The sequence below is a fragment of the Hibiscus syriacus genome, unplaced genomic scaffold (assembly GCF_006381635.1).
Source record: "Hibiscus syriacus cultivar Baekdansim isolate YM2019G1 unplaced genomic scaffold, ASM638163v2 tig00111812_pilon, whole genome shotgun sequence".
Taxonomy (NCBI): Eukaryota; Viridiplantae; Streptophyta; class Magnoliopsida; order Malvales; family Malvaceae; genus Hibiscus; species Hibiscus syriacus.
In genome coordinates, this window is record NW_024063187.1 from 1411299 (window position 1) to 1427961 (window position 16663).

A 16663-nucleotide genomic window follows, 5' to 3' on the forward strand; every position below is an offset into this window, starting at 1 on the left:
ACTACTAAATGGATTGTGAACTTAAATAGTTGAAGGGTTTGTTTCTATTTCCTAGCATCCATCGTTAGACTTCAATAAAACAAGAGTTGGAAATAATACGTAAATGGTTTAATTAAATTATGAGATTAGGTTATAAAAATAAAAATTTATTGTCAAAAAGAAAAGTTAAAGTTACATAAGTATTTTACATTAATTTAAAAACATATCGTTCAGATTCGATAAAGATAGATTTAAAATTTTAAATTTTCATGCGAAATAAAAGAAAGCATATATATATATTTACTCGTGATTTAAGAAAAAAGTACATCTCATAAAAAAAGAATCTAAAATTTCAGTAGTAGCCTTTCTTGGTATGCTTAGGGATACCAACATGATGCAACCAGCCAAACCCTTTGAGTGCTTTGGAGATCTTAACAAAGTTGGGCCTCATTCCCAAATTCATCTTCCCAGTCGAGAACTTGAGAGCCTGTAAACAGCACAAATGACCATCCGACTCTTCCTCGTAGTCCTCGTCATCTTCATCTTCTATGCCATGGCCACCTTTCTTTCCTTTCTTCCAGCTGCCAAAGCTCTTCAGCTTCGACTTTGTGGAACCATTGCTCTCGTATGTTTCCCAGAGTAAATCCATCCCTTCACCACCTCCATCCACCGTTGCAGCCTTCGCGTTGTGTCTCTCCTCGAAAAGCTTGCATGCCAATGTCCTTTTCCACTCCTTTTCTCTCCTCAGTGATCCCAAATTCCCAAAACTTGATGCTGTTGTTTCGTTATTAATGTAATTATCGACATAATCAGCAGCCTTCACTCTTTGGGAACTCACCATTGCTTTTCCCCCAACCTCCTCGCCATTTCTGGCATCCATTGTAACCTTAGGATCACTTATTTTACTCCCCATTGCCTTGGATTCCTCGTCTTTTCCGTCCCCATCTTTTTCTTGCAAAAACTCTTCAAAGATCTTCACTTCAGCATTTACCTGAACAGTTACCGGTCGTGAAATCTCCGCCAATTCTTCATCTAAAGTAGTTCTACTGGTCAATGTTTCAGGGTTGTGAACCAAAGCTTCGTCAAGTTCTTCAACAGCTTGTAAGCAATCAACAGTGGCTTCCGTCTCCAAAACTTCATCTGGGTTTTCTCTAATTTCAACGATGGTTGACGTTTCAAACACGATCTTGTACGCTTCAAGCTCCTCCAAGCATGGTAAGCCATCACTTTCATCCTCGACCACTTCGGACCTTAATACTGTGAAAAATGCAAGCACCAAAAGGGAAGTGGTGACAAAAAGTGGTGAAAGAAAAGTGAAGATCTTGAAAAGATAAGGAGAGAAGAAGATGAAATAAGAGAAGTAGAGAGGATTATTAACAATGTAAGAGCAGGAGAGCAAGAAGTTAGAAAGCAAAAGGCTTGAAAACTGGGTTTTATTCTTCACAACAGTGGTTGAAGCAAAAGGAAACACAGACATTATTTTGATGAAAATTAGAGGGAGAAAAAAACACACAGAATTCTGGGTTTGGTTTCCTCGATCTGGTTAGGCAAGTGGCAAAAACAGAAGTGAATGGAACCGGGGGAGTGAGAACGGCGTGAATAAAGGGAAGAGATAGATTTTTAAGTATAATTGAGAAGAAACAAAAGCTACTTTGGAAACTTTTTTCATGTCTATTATCACCAACCATCATGATTTTTCCCCATGTCTAATCGGCTATGATTTCGTGTATATAATTGGCAAGGAATTTATATCTACCAAGAAGATGAACATTAAGCAAAACTATCCTACTCAATTTCTTAAAGGAGATTCCCATTCCATTGAAATTACGCCTAAATTTGTTCTTATGAAAGTTTCTGAAACCAATCCCACATGAAATCATTGATTCAAGTCAAGCTTAAGATGTTAAACTCAATTCAAACTCAAAATCAAAAATTAAAACTAGACCCAAACTCAATTTTTTTTAACTTATACATTCTCATACTTAGTTCGATTGGATCTCAAATTTGAAATCAAACCTAAACTTTAATGACATGAAAACCTTACATTGCATTTAAAAAATAACATACAATGTTATATTATTAATAAGTTATTTTAAAAAAAAATTGTAATATATTTTTCGAGTCGGAGATCAACTAGTTCATTTCGACTCATTACGAACTTGAATCGAGTTCAAATTCAATTCGAATGTTGACCAAACCTTGATCGAATTAAATTTGAGTAACTCATAATCTGTCTTATCTCATTTACGATGTTATTTGAGTGATGTGATAAGTAAATAATTTATGCATCACATAGTAGCTTTAGGTTGAACACTAGAAGAGTGTTTCACAATATGAGAATTCGACAAATCACTCCGGTTTATGTTGAAGTATAAGCTTAAATATATCCTTTAACATCTTTGAGATATGTAATAGAAAATTGGAGACCAAATCTATGTACACATTTGATTGACGAAGGAGGTTGGACTAGGTGCACATGCGAAGGCAATAATGGGCACTTAAGTGGTTGCACCATAGTAGTAGAAATTCTAATGTACATTTAATTATTTTATCCCCTATGGTTTGACTACGAAAATCTTTCATTATTTATTACTCAATAAAACATTGTGTCCAATCTTTGGTGAAAAAGCTAAAGTGAAAAAAAAGGAAGGTAGCTTCGGAAAAAAGAAAAGAAATTTCTTTTTTCGTCTTGTCGGAGTGGAAAGATACTAAAGGCAAGGGTGGGCTTTTTTTTCTTAGACAAACATGGTCCCTCGTAGGTGCACTATATATCTATCCACACTCTAAAGGCTCAAATAAAATTTAGGGTAAAGTACATAAATAGTCCTCCGACTATAAAGTACTGCTTTATTAAGTTCCTCAACTATTAAATGTTACAAAATAGTCATCCAACTATAGAGTGTTGCTTTGTTGAGTGTCTCGGCTATTAAAAGTTACAAAATGGTCACATGATTATTCATTATGTTCCTAATTTGTTCTTTTTCGTTAAAAACATAACGATATTATGAACTGAATGTTAACCTACTGACTGTGATATGATAAAATACGACTCCAAAACCTCAAACGACTATCATAGCTCAGTCATCATATTAACGTCTAGCTTAGATACCACTAATTTTTTAATAAAAATGCCGAATTTAAAACATAATAAATAGTCGTGACTATTTTGTAACTTTTAATAGTCATTCTGATAAAACAATATTCTATAGTCAAATGACCATTTTGTAACTTTTAATAGTCGAAAAACTTAATAAAACAATACCTTATAATCGGTGGATCATTTGTGTATTTTACCTTAAAATTTAAGATCATCTCAAACAACAATTTATGTTAATAACGTGTCTTATTATTACACCCCACCCAACACTACTGATTATCATCTCCGAAAACGAATAATACCTACCCTAAACTCAATCTGACCGAGCATTTTGTGTTTACAGACTAGCTGAACTTAGACATTGAACATAAATGATTCATCCACCGATTTGGATGGAACAATTTTCAGCAACGCGTTGAATGAATGAATTCCCCAATATGAAAAGATTAACTAGAGATACACAGAAATATCAAGGAAGATTTAGCTATCAGACTCTACAACCAAAAAGCCATGTTGGTCCATAAAACTCATGATGGCTTCGTACGTTATGATGAGAGCAAATGGGACCCAAAGACCAACTGTCAACATGTCCTCTACGAAGAGAATGATTATCATTTAGATGTGTTTAGATCAGAATGTAAATTATCAGTGATAATATAAAATTATCAGATAATAGAATTATTAGGAATGTTATATTTTGTGTTTGGTTAGCTTAGTAGGAATATAAGATTACCGTGTTTGGTTAAAAGAATAAAAAATTATTGAAATATATATTTGACCAAATTGTCGTTATTATATATTTGTTATTTTAACAAGTTAGAAAATATTTATATATTTTCTTTAAAAATTTAATTCATAAAATTTATATAATTGTTTTATAAAATTGAAAATATAAAAAGGTTTAATGAAAGGATAAAATTTTATTTTAATCTTGAACTTCATATAAAATTTTAATTATAGATTTTTTTATAAATCTAAAATAGTTTAAGGATAAATTTGTAATTTAACATTTGTATAATTTTTATTATTCAATGAAAGAAGAAGGGTATTTTTGAAAAAAAATTTAAGGGTATTTTAATCCAAAACGTCGATAATCCAACAATACCTAAAGAAAATGAGATAATGACATTCCTAGTACCAAAAAATCCACTATTAGTAATCTTACATTACCGGAAATGGGATTCCCGGACTAACTAAACAGGAGAATGTAGATTCTATTCCCATAAAAATCCCACATTCCTCCCATCCAAACGCCCCCTTAACTTTAGAGTTTTTGCCCCAAGGGGAAAAAAGGTTACTAATTAATCCATAGAGTAACCATATTAGCTATGTAGATGATTAGTTTAGAGTTGAAGTAATCATCATATTATCCACTGGTATCCATTAAACTAACCTCGTCAGCTTACAGATCATCATTGTTTTGTTTCGAACCAGAAACGGAGCTACTGCAAGTATGAATGGAAGCACTTTGCATTTAATCCATGGGCAAGTGTGCAACACACTTCATGAGGGTGTGCTACCATCTCAATGTGTAGAAGCATTGCCGATCCTAAAGCCGGAAAATTTCTAAATATTGAAACGAAATTTAAAAAAGCATTAGAAGCTTGAAAACAAGTCTTCCCACTCGAGCAAACAAAAAGAAGAACCATCAATTATGGTAGTTCAAAACATCCACAACAAATTAGGGTTTTCATAGCAAGTATCTTAGAATTTTAGAACATTTGATACCCTCTTGTCTCCCACATTCTATAGCATACTAAACCCTAAACCAAGAGCACCTACTACTCTGTCATGATTGGCTTATTCTCATTTGCTTTGGGTTTCTTTTCCTTTGGCTTTTGCTCCTCCATTTTCCTGAAAGATGGAAGCAACAGTTGAGTCAACATGTCGAAAGTATATCATCATAACAAAAACTTCTCTTACGATAGATAAGATTGCAGCAGGTTAAGGTAAACCCCAAGGTAGCAGGTTGTAAAAGATCCATTAGAAAACCATCATATAATCATTGAACATATACATGGGAGAGGAAATATGAAATTCAAAATGTGTAGCAAACCAAAACTACCAAAACCAAAACAGAACATTTCTCTAAATTGTGAACACAGCCACATATAGGAAACTAGTCACTCTTGTCAGATAAAAAGAACTTGCCAGAAAACATGCTTAAGTGAGTGAGCATTCGTGCAAATAGAGACAGAGGACTGAGGAGCAATAAGAGCTTCCTCTATTGGATAGGACAAAGTAATGACGAGAAGGGTCCTACTATTATGAAAGGTATATGTCTAGTATTATATGGATTTTTATAGATGTATCTCCCAAAATAAAATGAAGGCGTCCAAAGCTCCCATTTTTATCAGTACCTGTCTAACTCATTGAATCTTTAAAAAGGCATTAAATTTTTTCTCTAAGTTTAACATTTAAGCAACTATCAGTCCTTAAAAACGAAAACTCTATATAAACAATAATTTCTTAATTCAATATATGTTTAAAAAGTGTGGGGTTTTCTTTCCTTACAACAATGATCTGCACATACAAATTCTAGGAACCATAATTCTATGTTTCGAACATATACATTTGCTTCCATAACCATTCTTTTCTTAAATCGTGTATCGAACTTGTTATAATATGTTTATTTAAATGGTGGTGCACTAGCATATGTATTTGGTCCTAGTCTATAGAAATCCTAGCTCAACCACTGAGTTCCATTAAGCACCATTCTATTAAACGTTTAAAACAATTAGCAAGCGAATATAAACGTCAGATTCATGTTGTTCACAATCATAAAATCAACAAATCGATCATCGTTCACGCTACTCACATCGAAATATAACAAGAGAGGGATACATATATAGAGAGAGAGGGAAAGAGAACCTCTTGTCGGAGGAGCCGCCCTTCTGGCTGAGGAATGAGCGGAAGAGAGGAGAATTGACGTCGTAAATCATTTTTGTCAAAGGAAGCCCTAGCTAGCACACAGTACTATAACAACTTCATTGACCTAGCTTGGTGAGGATTTTGGGTTTATTAAGAACTTGAACCGCCGCGATCTCGATACCTTCCAGTATTTGTGGGTTCTTTTTGAGGGCATCGCCCATAAAACTGCTATGACTCGTCAATTTGGGCCTCTGAGTGGATAATTGACCTGGCCCTTCAACTAATACATTTTCGGGATCCAACCCATTAACATTTTGCAAACTTCCTGGTCCACGGGTTGTCTCTAGTTCTTCTAGTTTGTAAATGGCCGACGCTGATAAACATCGGTATTGCAGACCCAAAAAAGACGCACAAATTGTTGGTTAATTTATTCATCAAATATCTCTGGAAATAAACTCAGCAATCTCCCCTTTTGAACCCAGAAAAAGTTTCCCAACTGAATCCGATGGCATCCCCCAACCATCAAGGAGAGTCCCCATCATCGTCGTCGTCATCAGCCTCCAAGGACTGGTGGCGTCGAATATTGATCCCTACGATCCTTGCAGGTATTTTGCCCTCACCCTCTGTAATTGTTTTTTTTCCTTTTAATTTACTGAAACATCCAGGAATCATGAATGTTTGCGCGGTTCTCTTTGTTTGAAACAGGGGTTGCTGGTGGAGGATTTGGGTTGGTTTCAAAACATCGAAAAATCCATGGTCTGGCTAATATTTCAGCCACTTATGCCACTAATTTTGCTATTGTCACCGGCTGCTATTGTGGTATTTATTTTAATTCCCATTCTCTTCATTACTATTAGTTCAAGCCATTAGCTTTTTAGAAGTATTTAGTTGTATCTGATCAGTATTTTATAAAAGCCAAAATCTTTGTAGTTTTCAATTGTAGATTTGTACAGGAAATGTAAAATTGTACTGTAATTTCAACCATGATTTGAATAGAAGAGAAACCATAAGTTTCATCATCTATAACAGCCACACATTTTCAGTAACTAGTTCTTCCAAAGTATTTACTCTATTTTACACCTAGCAACTTTAAGAGAAACCAAAAAGGGTCTAACAAGAATTCCTGCTATTAATCTTATGCCATTGGTTGTAAAAGCGGTTCATTTTTTTGAGTGGCTTCATTTGTACTTGTATATAAATGCAAGTCACGGGAGAGTTTGCTTTGATCTTTCAAAATAAAGTGTGCAATATATATCCATGACATTGTTATTAATGGGAGTGACATGGTGGAAAAATTAAAGTAACTGGGGGCATAGACCTAGATAATGTGGTTGTTAGCCACCATGGATCGGTGCAATGGGGAGAAACCAAACAAGTTTAGAGTATTATCTTTAGGTTTTTAGACATTGGAAGTTAGATTTGATGCCTTGATGTAATTAATGTTAGAGAGTTTATATGTTCTCATCTTGTCAGAGTCGTAAGAATCAAGTTATCATTATCTTCTCATAACATAACTCGGTATCTTATCTAGGCACACTGAATTCATTTATCATGGTCATGTGTGAGTTAGCATCATAGTGTTGAACCCCATTCAAGATAAATCCTGTAGCGTGGATACTAAAAGCTACCCTCTCTCCCTGGTCTTGATTTGAACTAGTTTTATTGGATAAAATTATGTTACTCTAAAGGTTAATGCAACTTTGACTTGTATGAAAATTATAGGTTGGTAGCAAGTCAACATAGAGTCGTTGGGTGATTAACGTTAACGCCAGAAGCAATTGCTTTTCTGATTGATAGCTCAACTCATTGGAGGGAGACTGAAACCTCAGGACTTGTTAACAGAGAGATCAAGATCTTTTAGGGGTTTTTAAAAATTTCGATTTCATTTTATTGGTGGTAATCAGCCTCTTTAAATAAAGGTTATATAACTTGTTTGAATAATACTTGACTAAGACAATTGAAATAAAAGACTCTAAATAAAGAAAGACTCCTAAAGAAATAAGATACTCATAAATAAAGTCATATAATAAATTATTTTCTTAAAAATAAAAAATTCTTTCTGTAATTATTAAATCCTAATAATTAACCTGACATTACTTCTCTCTTGAAAAAAGAAATTGTCCACAAGCTCGAGATTTCATAGTTTGCACTTTATCGTTCTCTAGATCTGGTTCTGGACCATCTTCATCTGGTACTTCTACCATAATAATCTTTTGCACAAATGTCCTACTAAGTTGGGTTCATCACAGTTATAGCAAATATCCCTAGTCCTTTGTTCTTCCATATTTGAATGAATCGTTTTTTTAAACTCGCAGATTTGCTCTACCACAACTAGGGGCCCTTACCAACTCCATGCTTGGCTAGGATTTTCCCTTTGTATCAACAAAGATGGTCGTGGCCGACATTTTTTTTGGGTTGGATCATAGATTTTTCCAAGTAGTATTTTGCGGGCATGTATCTTGGGTTAGCTGATATTTAGTCTCAAAAGTCCATGCTAGATTCATTACTTGAATCAATTTGGATCTCCACAATAATTTGGATTAAATCTGAAAACTCCACAGTAAACAGACTCATTTGTTGGTCTGTCCTCATAGGATCCTCATGGGTTAATAATTCCTAAAATTGACAATGATAGTCTTCTATCGATCCCGTTTTGGTTCAATTTTGCTAATTCCCCCAAGGGGTTTTCCTGCAGCGGTGGACCAAACCGTAGAGTACAATACTCTTTGAAAGTCTTCCATGAGAGATCTGACCCTTCTTGCTACAATTGGTAGTATCATAATTGTACTATACTTGTTAGGTGAAAAGCAACTAATCCTACTATGTCAATTTCAGCCATCTTTTAATTTGAAAAGAACTTTTTGCATTAATACAACCAAATTAGTTGGTCTTTTGTCCTATCGAAAGTTGGAAAGTCCAACTTTGTATACGGTGGAACAATGCCTGACCCTGTTGTTGTCTTTGATTGGTGTCGTCTCTCTACAATTTAGCATCTGCCTACAACAATAGTATCTTGTCAAATTTTGACTCTAGCTTGTCGACTCTATTTTAGACTCGAATTCGTCTAATTCCTTTCACTTGATCAAAATAGCCCATTGTTCCTAAATCTTAGCTTAAAAGATTATTCTAATTAGAGTTGATATATGAAGATGACCTTGAGCCAGATTCGAAGAGGGACAAAGTGCGTAATATGCAATCCCGAGCTTACAAATAGGCTCTTTTTCTGGGAGGGTATTAATGTTGTGTTAATTATTAGTGTTTAATTAGTAGAGAAAGAATATTATTATTATTTGAAGGAGATATAGTTTATTATTATTTGAAAACTTTATTTATGAGTATCTTATGTCATTAGGAGTCTTTTTTTAGTCATTTATTTTAATTGTCATAGCAAAGTTTTTTATTCTAACAAGTTATGTAACCTTTATTTAAAGTTAGAGAAAATAAAATGAAGTTAGAAAATTTTTCAAAAAAAAAAAAAGATCTTGATATCTTTTAACGGGCACTGAGGTTTCAGTCCCTCAACGAGTTTAGTTGTCAATTACCCTAGGTTGTTCTAGGAGTAGTAATAATGGGAAGGCAATCGCTTCTGACATTCCCGTTAATCGTCTAGTAACTTGATCCTTATTGCGGGACCGTAACACGATGGTACTCCTAAAGGAAATTTTAGGCAACGTGTACTCGCATCGGGAAATGCATTAAACTTGTAACAGCTGAAATAATCTAATTATAAATTGAGACACTGCTTCCTTGAACCTTTTCCTTCTCCTGAATATGGCCTTTTACATCTTCCTTTTGAGAGAGCACATGCTTTCTGCTGTTTTTGAGCCTCACTGTGGTTGACTTGGTTTTCTTCTTAGGAAATCAAGCTCAGTAGGAGATATAAACTTTTTCAACTAGACAGATTCAATAGTTGATGATTTGGTAATTGGTATCATTGTCACCACATTTCATGCAAACAGTTCAATTGGATACTGCAATAACACTTCTAATTTGGCAGGAGCTCGTGAATTCGTAACAGCAACTCGTAAAACAGGACCTCATGATCTACTGAATTCTGCAATAGCTGGATTCGGCACTGGTGCTATATTGGGTCGTCTTCAAGGCAAATTTTATCGGTCTCTCTATACATTTGTGTGTGTATATATCCATGTGATTGTGTGATTCTGCTAGTGTAGATGAGTTCTGCATGCAACCCAGTTGTTTTAAGCAGTTAAAAGTGCTAAATTTGCTTTATTGTCACCTTTACATGACATCTCTTTTAAAAGTTTCTTCTGTGACATTTTAGGTGGTCAATTTGGTGCTTATCGCTATTCACTCATCTTTGCTGTTGTTGGGACAGCAGTGGATTTTACTGCCCTAAAGTTAAGGCCTAAATTACGCCATATTGGTGAATCTATGTTTGATAAGAGCGGTTCGTTGAAATTGCCAGAATGGTCTCCTATACAAGTGCTCGATGACGAAGCCCTTGCTGCAAAACATGCTCGAGAAGAAAAACTGCATGGACAAAGAAAAACTCTGGACAAAGAAAAACTCTGAGCAAAGAAGAATCGTGAGGGTGGACTATTTAGTCTTTTGTTCTTAATCATTCATGATAATGATTTTCGCCAGTGCTAGTTAAGCTGCTTGGCAGCTAGTATTGTATTTGCTGGGGATTAGGTTTGGTTTTGCTTTCAATATACAATAATAATATTCTTTGTTTACATTAGCTGTAATTTGGGATTCTAAACATCCTTCGATAGTCAAAAATAAAAAAAAAGTTCATTTCTACGATCTTTGAGATATCTAAAAATTTCTAATATTTCTCTAGACACTTGAGCTTCTCTAGGTCTTTCTTATTACCGGAGGGTATTCTCCCCCGATGATAAACCTTGACAGTTTCTATGGATGGCTTTAAATTCATCATATTTGACATGGTGTTTTCCCATATTTCTCCATCGAATTTGATGGTGCCATCATCGAGCCTACGCAGGGCAAGCTGAAGCCTTCATTGTCAGCTGCCTAGCATTGTTGTGTGTTTCCTTCTTGAAGGTAAGCTTCATTTTTTATCAGCAAAAGTTGAATCCCATAACTCGCCCTGTTCTTTGATGGTGATATATTGTTTTTGAATCCAATCTGAGCTATTAGTTGTTTCTGGCATCAAGCAATAATCCGTTACATATATCATCATTATATAGCAGTTCCTAAAAACAGATTAGTTTGCATCTTTTTTACATTCTGCATCAATAAATGGTTAAGAGAGATTTTACTGTTGGAATTAAGTCCTCTTTAGCAAGATACTCTGAGTTGGAAATCAATTCAAAACCCTTGGATGCAATAACTATATTATGTCTATTGCTTTTTTCGTTGAAGGCACTTCTGATACAAGGACGCCCTACTCCACTTGATGAAGGCAAGGCTTGCACTTTGATTGTAGGACCTAGGAAGGCAGAAAATATTCCTACAATAAAAAAAAGAAGCTCAAACAGAAAAAGGTTAAATGAATAAATAAGATGAAAGATAGAAATGGCAGTTCGAATAAAGATGAAAATGGAAATATGTTTAAAGGATATGAAGAAGTATAGTTGGGTGGTATGGATATATGGTGATGGAAGAAAGAAGTATGGTAATGGTTGTGAAGAATGAAGATAGTATCTTAAGGAATCAAACTAAGTTATATTAAAGTTTAACCCTAGACCTTATAGATATCTTGAGGGGTGGTATTTAAGGACTTTGATTCACTAGGTATAAAGACCTAGGAACCAAAAATATCAGGGTGGAATAGAGATAGGTGAACGCCACAAGGACAAGAGCACTTGATAAGCCGATAGAGTTCTCAAAGAACTAGAAAGAGAGAAAATCTCACAAGTATATTGATATGAAAAAGGTATACCTTACAAAGCCAAGGCATTGACTATTTATAACAAATGAAAGGGTATAGGCTGAATAATTATGCAATGATTTGGCTTGGTGCTTTCCCTTGGCAAATACATGTTGTTTTAAAGAATATTCATGACTTTTAATGAAAGTTCATGCTTTTTTCTGAATGATTAAGTGTTGGTTTGGCCTCAATGATGAATGCACATGTCCTTGGGTGAATAATGAGGCGTTGGTTAGGTTTTGGAGTCTTTTGAGTGCTTGGAAAGTCTTTTGGCTGAATGTGCATGTCCCTTGCTATTTTAGGAGCCAAAATTGAATGCATATGACCATTGGATGATGGCACATGCTTGAAAGGTGCTTGGTCGAATGGTGATGATGCTTGGTTAAACGAATCCTCATTTGCACATGACTTCCACTTCACAGCATAGGTTCGACCATGGTGCATGCTTGGAACATGATGTGTTCTAGGTGCTTAAGTAGCTAGCTAGTTTAGGTAAGTAGCTAGTGACACTCCAACTACCTTAGCTCACACTCCAACTACCTTAGCTCACACACCAAGTGCCTTTAGTCCTCATCTCAGCTCTAGCTAGGTTCAACTGCCCTTCAGCTCCTTCAACTACTCTCCAGTTAGGTTCAGCTACCCTTAAGCTCTTTTACCTAACTCCCACATGCATTATGCTACCTTTGCGCTAGGTGAGCTATTCTTTAATGCCCACGAGCTAGTGTGAGCAGCCATAACTTGTAATCTTTATCTTCGAGCTGTCATAACTTGCTTTAGCTTCCCAAGTACCTAAGTAAAGCATGGAAACTAATAATTAGATATGACATGAGCTAGGAAATCAATTCATACATGTTTTCGAATGACGCAAATGATATGCAAGCTTAAGTAAACAATGTGTAACATAGTACACGCATGAATTGAGCTAAATAAAGATGTGGAAACATATGGTATGCATGACAACCGTATAATATGCAATCATTGAACATAACGAATGATAAACATATGATAAGCATATTCTAATATGTAAATTCAAACAAATAGTAAGATATAGTGCATAAATGAGCAAATATAAGATGAATTAAGGTAGAACTCCCTTAGAATCAACCAAGAAGAAAGTTGGGGCTGGTTAGGATCACATCATCCCCTTTTCTTTTAAGTTATTTTTCCCCAAATCGATGCTTGCTACAAATGGGAACAATCTTGACTACCTTCGGGCAGGGAACATCTTCATTCTTGTTTTGCTTAAACACCATTCTTCGGGATTAAGTTTTGCTCGCTTGTGCACTACACTTCCACTTTGTTCATCTGAATAGGCATATGTTCTTTGAACTCATTCTTTGTGCTCCTTTGAATCATCATGTTTTTTGTGATGAGATATGTCTCTTGGACTTTTTCTTAAAGTTGATTTGAAGCATCACATCCATGGGAGTAAGAACACGTCCTTTGTTCTGAAACAAAACGCCCTTTAAAGAAGGTATAAATGTAACGTCCTAATCCAATACGACACGAAGATTGAAGGAATATGATGTCACCCTGACCACCGGAGTGGCTAACCTAATTTTTTTAAATAACATTTTCTTTCACATAAAATTTATACTTTGATATAATCGACAAGGAAACACTTAATAGTTCATTTACAAATTCGGGAGCCCCAAAATGACTTGAACATATGCTTACAAAACACTTATACATAAAGTTTTGACTCAAAATACAAAAGTCCATATACAATACAGGCCTACTAAAAATAAGCCTAATACGTACTCAAAAGCTGGAAGATGGTGCTATGTGGTCTAGGCGATGGCTCATCCTATTAACCTACACACGAAAACAAATTTCGAGCGCTAAGCTCACAAGATCAATGCCACACTAATAACCAAACTATACTACATGCATCCTCTAATGAATATACTTGAAACATACTTGTTAGCATACGAGTATGCTAAACTAAATCATACATACACAAGTAGGCATAATGGTGCGAATGAGGGATTATAACTCGGAGCTCACGCACCCCTTTATCCTACCTAGGGTGGAAATCCGAAATTCTACATCAGATTGAGTCACCCGTTAACTTGCTCCGTCGAGCCTTGGGGCATCTACACCCAGTTAGCAAAGAAGTGTCTAATGCACAATCTTAGGGTTGACCATATCTTAACATACAAACGTTCCTTGATTTTTTTATAAGGGTTCAAGTGTCTGATTTGTTTCTCGAACATCATACAAGCAAGTCTTATGATTCCCTATAGTATATGGTTTCTAAATGAAATTTACTTTATTAATATAGTTATCACTTGATTTCTTATTGAAGGAATAAAGAGTGGTTTGGGTCTCTCAACAATCTTTCTAAAATTCCCACAATTTCTTATCTTTGAGAAAGAGGTAGTATCGATACTGGCTTATCAGTATCGATACTAACACAGGAGTATCGATACCCCCATTCGAGTATTGATACCAACCGCTTAAAATCAACCTTGAGAAAATGAGTAGTATCGATACCCCTATGGGAGTATCGATACTCAACCCTTGGTATCGATACTCTCATGAATATCAGTACCAAAATGGTGTTATGGAAAATCGATATCGAAACCCCTCTTTCAGTATCAAAACTGGGCCTATAGTACTGATACTCTATGCATGAGTATCGATATTTTTGCTTAAAGTTCTTTGAATTTTTGCCTTGCCTAAGAACAATATCGATATTAATCCATCCAGTATCAATACTAGAACCTGAAAATATCATGTTTTGGCATCTTCAACCTTTCTAAACTACCCAAAAAAGCCCTAAAGAGGTTCCCTAACATTATTAATGTCTTATTTGAGTTTATTAAGGTCTTAAAGAGTCATCATATAACTTTAATACACATAAACTTGATATCTACCATGAACATGCACTTAATCTTTCAGTAAATGATTACTAACTCATTTAGAGGCTTGGATTAAGGTTAAGAATGTTTCTTATAACTTAAATCAATAAAAAATGAGGTAGGATCTCTTGTTGAATCTAAACCTCCCTAAAACCCATTTTGAAATTAACTCAACTAAACTTAAATCTCATGGAGAGTTGATCTTTGCTTCACTAAAGATAGGAAGAAGATGAGTAGAAGGATGAGATAGCGAGGAAGAGTGTTTGGTGAGATTAAGGGGGAAGTGGTTACGTAAAATCAAATAAAATAAGGGGGTTTTAGCTTCTGATTTGAAAAATAGAAAATCCCACTTTAGGTCATCCTCTTTTCAATTCTTATTAAACTCATCCCAAAACCTAACTCTTGGGCCAAAACTAGCCCAATCCCAACTTAATTAGATCCACATTTTTCCAATAAGCCCCTTTTGGCTCTATGTATGAATGGGTCAACCCGAACTAGTAACCTGGGATTTGGGGTATTACAATATAACTCTTTATCTTATTTCTTTGAATCACAATGATGGTTGGTGAAAAGTCTTATCCTTTGAACTCCTTTAGGTGTGTAGGTCACGCCAACTCCTTTAATCTTGAATAGGTGGACAATGATTATTTCATACTCTTGAATCGACTGATTTTGGACAGAATATATGCTTATAGAGTGGTCTTGTTTTTGATGTGACAATCATCCTCCAAATGACAAAGGAACTTGTCATCATAGGTTGATAAGATAACTCCATGCACATGAATTATCTTACTACAAAACAAACCAAATTAGTAAATGAAAAGCTATTAACAAAATGAATGGAAATAACAAACCAATGTGGGTGTTTAGTGAGCGTTGGTTGTTGAGTTTTCTTCAAGATTGGCATTGCACTTGGAATATCAACAAACAAAACTATTGGAACTTCAAGTGATATATTCTTTGGAACTTTAAATGGCATAAATCTTGAAACATAAAGGCTCTTGTCTTGTGAGTCTCCAAAAGTCACGCCTATTGGTTCTTCAAAGGACACATCCTCTAGTTCTCCAAAAGTCATGATTCTTGAATCATCTCCTTGAAAAGATGTCTCTTGGATTGTCCTACAAAACAAAAGAAAGTATAGGAGAAAAAGAGTTGTTAGGTAAAATTTCTTCTCTACACTAATTCATTTAAACTCTCCCAATTTTGACTCCAATGTTTCTCATATCCATTTTCTCAATTTCATTTTCAGCTTGCTCCACTCATACTTGTTTCTCATGCAAAACCTCTCTTTTAATTTTCAACTCCAACCGTTTGTTTTTCACTTTCATCTTCAATTGTTTTTGTTTCCTCAAAGCACTCTTCTTCAATTACACTCTCTTTGATTTGTTTATTTTCCATCATATCTTCAATGCTTCTCTTCAAGTGAGTTTGATCTTCATGGACTTGGTTTGGAGACAAGGGTACCAAGGTGATCTTCTTATTGTTGTAGAAGAAAGAATATCGATTGGTGAAGCCATCAAGCATCGCTCTCTTGTCAAATTGCCAAGGTCTCCCCAATAACAAATAACTCTTGCTCATAGGTGCAACATCACAAATGACTTCCTCTTGGTATCTACCAATGTAGAATGAGATAGTCAATTGTTTGTAACCTTTAAGTTACTTCCATCGTGTAGCCATTGCAATTCATAGGGAATTGGATGCTCTATTGTCTTTGGTCCCAATTTCTCTACCATGTCAGTGCTGGTGATGTTGGTAAAACTTCCCTCGTCAATGATTACAAAACACACTTTACCATTTACATGGCAACAAGTGTGAAATGAATTTGTTCTTTCCTATTCGAATTCCATTGAAAAGATGAGAAATTGTTAGTAAAATAATATATGGAAATGTGAAAAAGAACCTGACTAATTTATCACACACAACCTCACGGTCACTCTAAAGAATAATTGATGACACTTCACTCAAACTCTCATATTAGCACTCGGGAATATGATT

The 16663-nt window shown here is 35.1% G+C and overlaps 3 protein-coding genes across 3 annotated transcripts; 1 reads left to right on the forward strand and 2 right to left on the reverse strand.

Annotated features, from left to right (window-relative positions):
• Window positions 1-331: 331 nt before the first annotated feature.
• LOC120171136 lies at window positions 332-1456 on the reverse strand. The gene has a single exon (XM_039178916.1). The coding sequence runs from the start codon at window positions 1454-1456 to the stop codon at window positions 332-334; it is 1125 nt and encodes a 374-aa protein (XP_039034847.1).
• A 3244-nt stretch (window positions 1457-4700) lies between these two features.
• On the reverse strand, window positions 4701-6121 carry LOC120171176 (wound-induced basic protein-like). The gene is made up of 2 exons (XM_039178942.1): window positions 5948-6121; window positions 4701-4930 (listed from the first exon to the last, which is right to left on the reverse strand). Exons 1-2 carry the CDS (start codon window positions 6016-6018, stop codon window positions 4858-4860), a joined length of 144 nt encoding a protein of 47 aa, XP_039034873.1. The 5' UTR covers window positions 6019-6121; the 3' UTR covers window positions 4701-4857.
• Window positions 6122-6344: 223 nt separating this feature from the next.
• LOC120171201 lies at window positions 6345-10716 on the forward strand. Its single transcript, XM_039178952.1, has 4 exons — window positions 6345-6552; window positions 6653-6766; window positions 9945-10049; window positions 10233-10716. Exons 1-4 carry the CDS (start codon window positions 6453-6455, stop codon window positions 10481-10483), a joined length of 570 nt encoding a protein of 189 aa, XP_039034883.1. The 5' UTR covers window positions 6345-6452; the 3' UTR covers window positions 10484-10716.
• The last annotated feature ends 5947 nt before the right edge of the window (window positions 10717-16663 follow it).

Bases quoted from the DNA above. Each gene is read 5' to 3' on its own strand.
- LOC120171136 (XM_039178916.1), bottom strand. From the start codon at position 1,456: ATGTCTGTGTTTCCTTTTGCTTCAACCACTGTTGTGAAGAATAAAACC.
- LOC120171201 (XM_039178952.1), top strand. From the start codon at position 6,453: ATGGCATCCCCCAACCATCAAGGAGAGTCCCCATCATCGTCGTCGTCA. The intron at 6,767-9,944 runs GTATTTATTTTA...CTAATTTGGCAG, and splicing joins TGTCACCGGCTGCTATTGTG to GAGCTCGTGAATTCGTAACA. The intron at 10,050-10,232 runs GCAAATTTTATC...GTGACATTTTAG, and splicing joins TATATTGGGTCGTCTTCAAG to GTGGTCAATTTGGTGCTTAT.
- LOC120171176 (XM_039178942.1), bottom strand. From the start codon at position 6,018: ATGATTTACGACGTCAATTCTCCTCTCTTCCGCTCATTCCTCAGCCAG. The intron at 4,931-5,947 runs GTTCTCTTTCCC...TCCATCTTTCAG, and splicing joins GGCGGCTCCTCCGACAAGAG to GAAAATGGAGGAGCAAAAGC.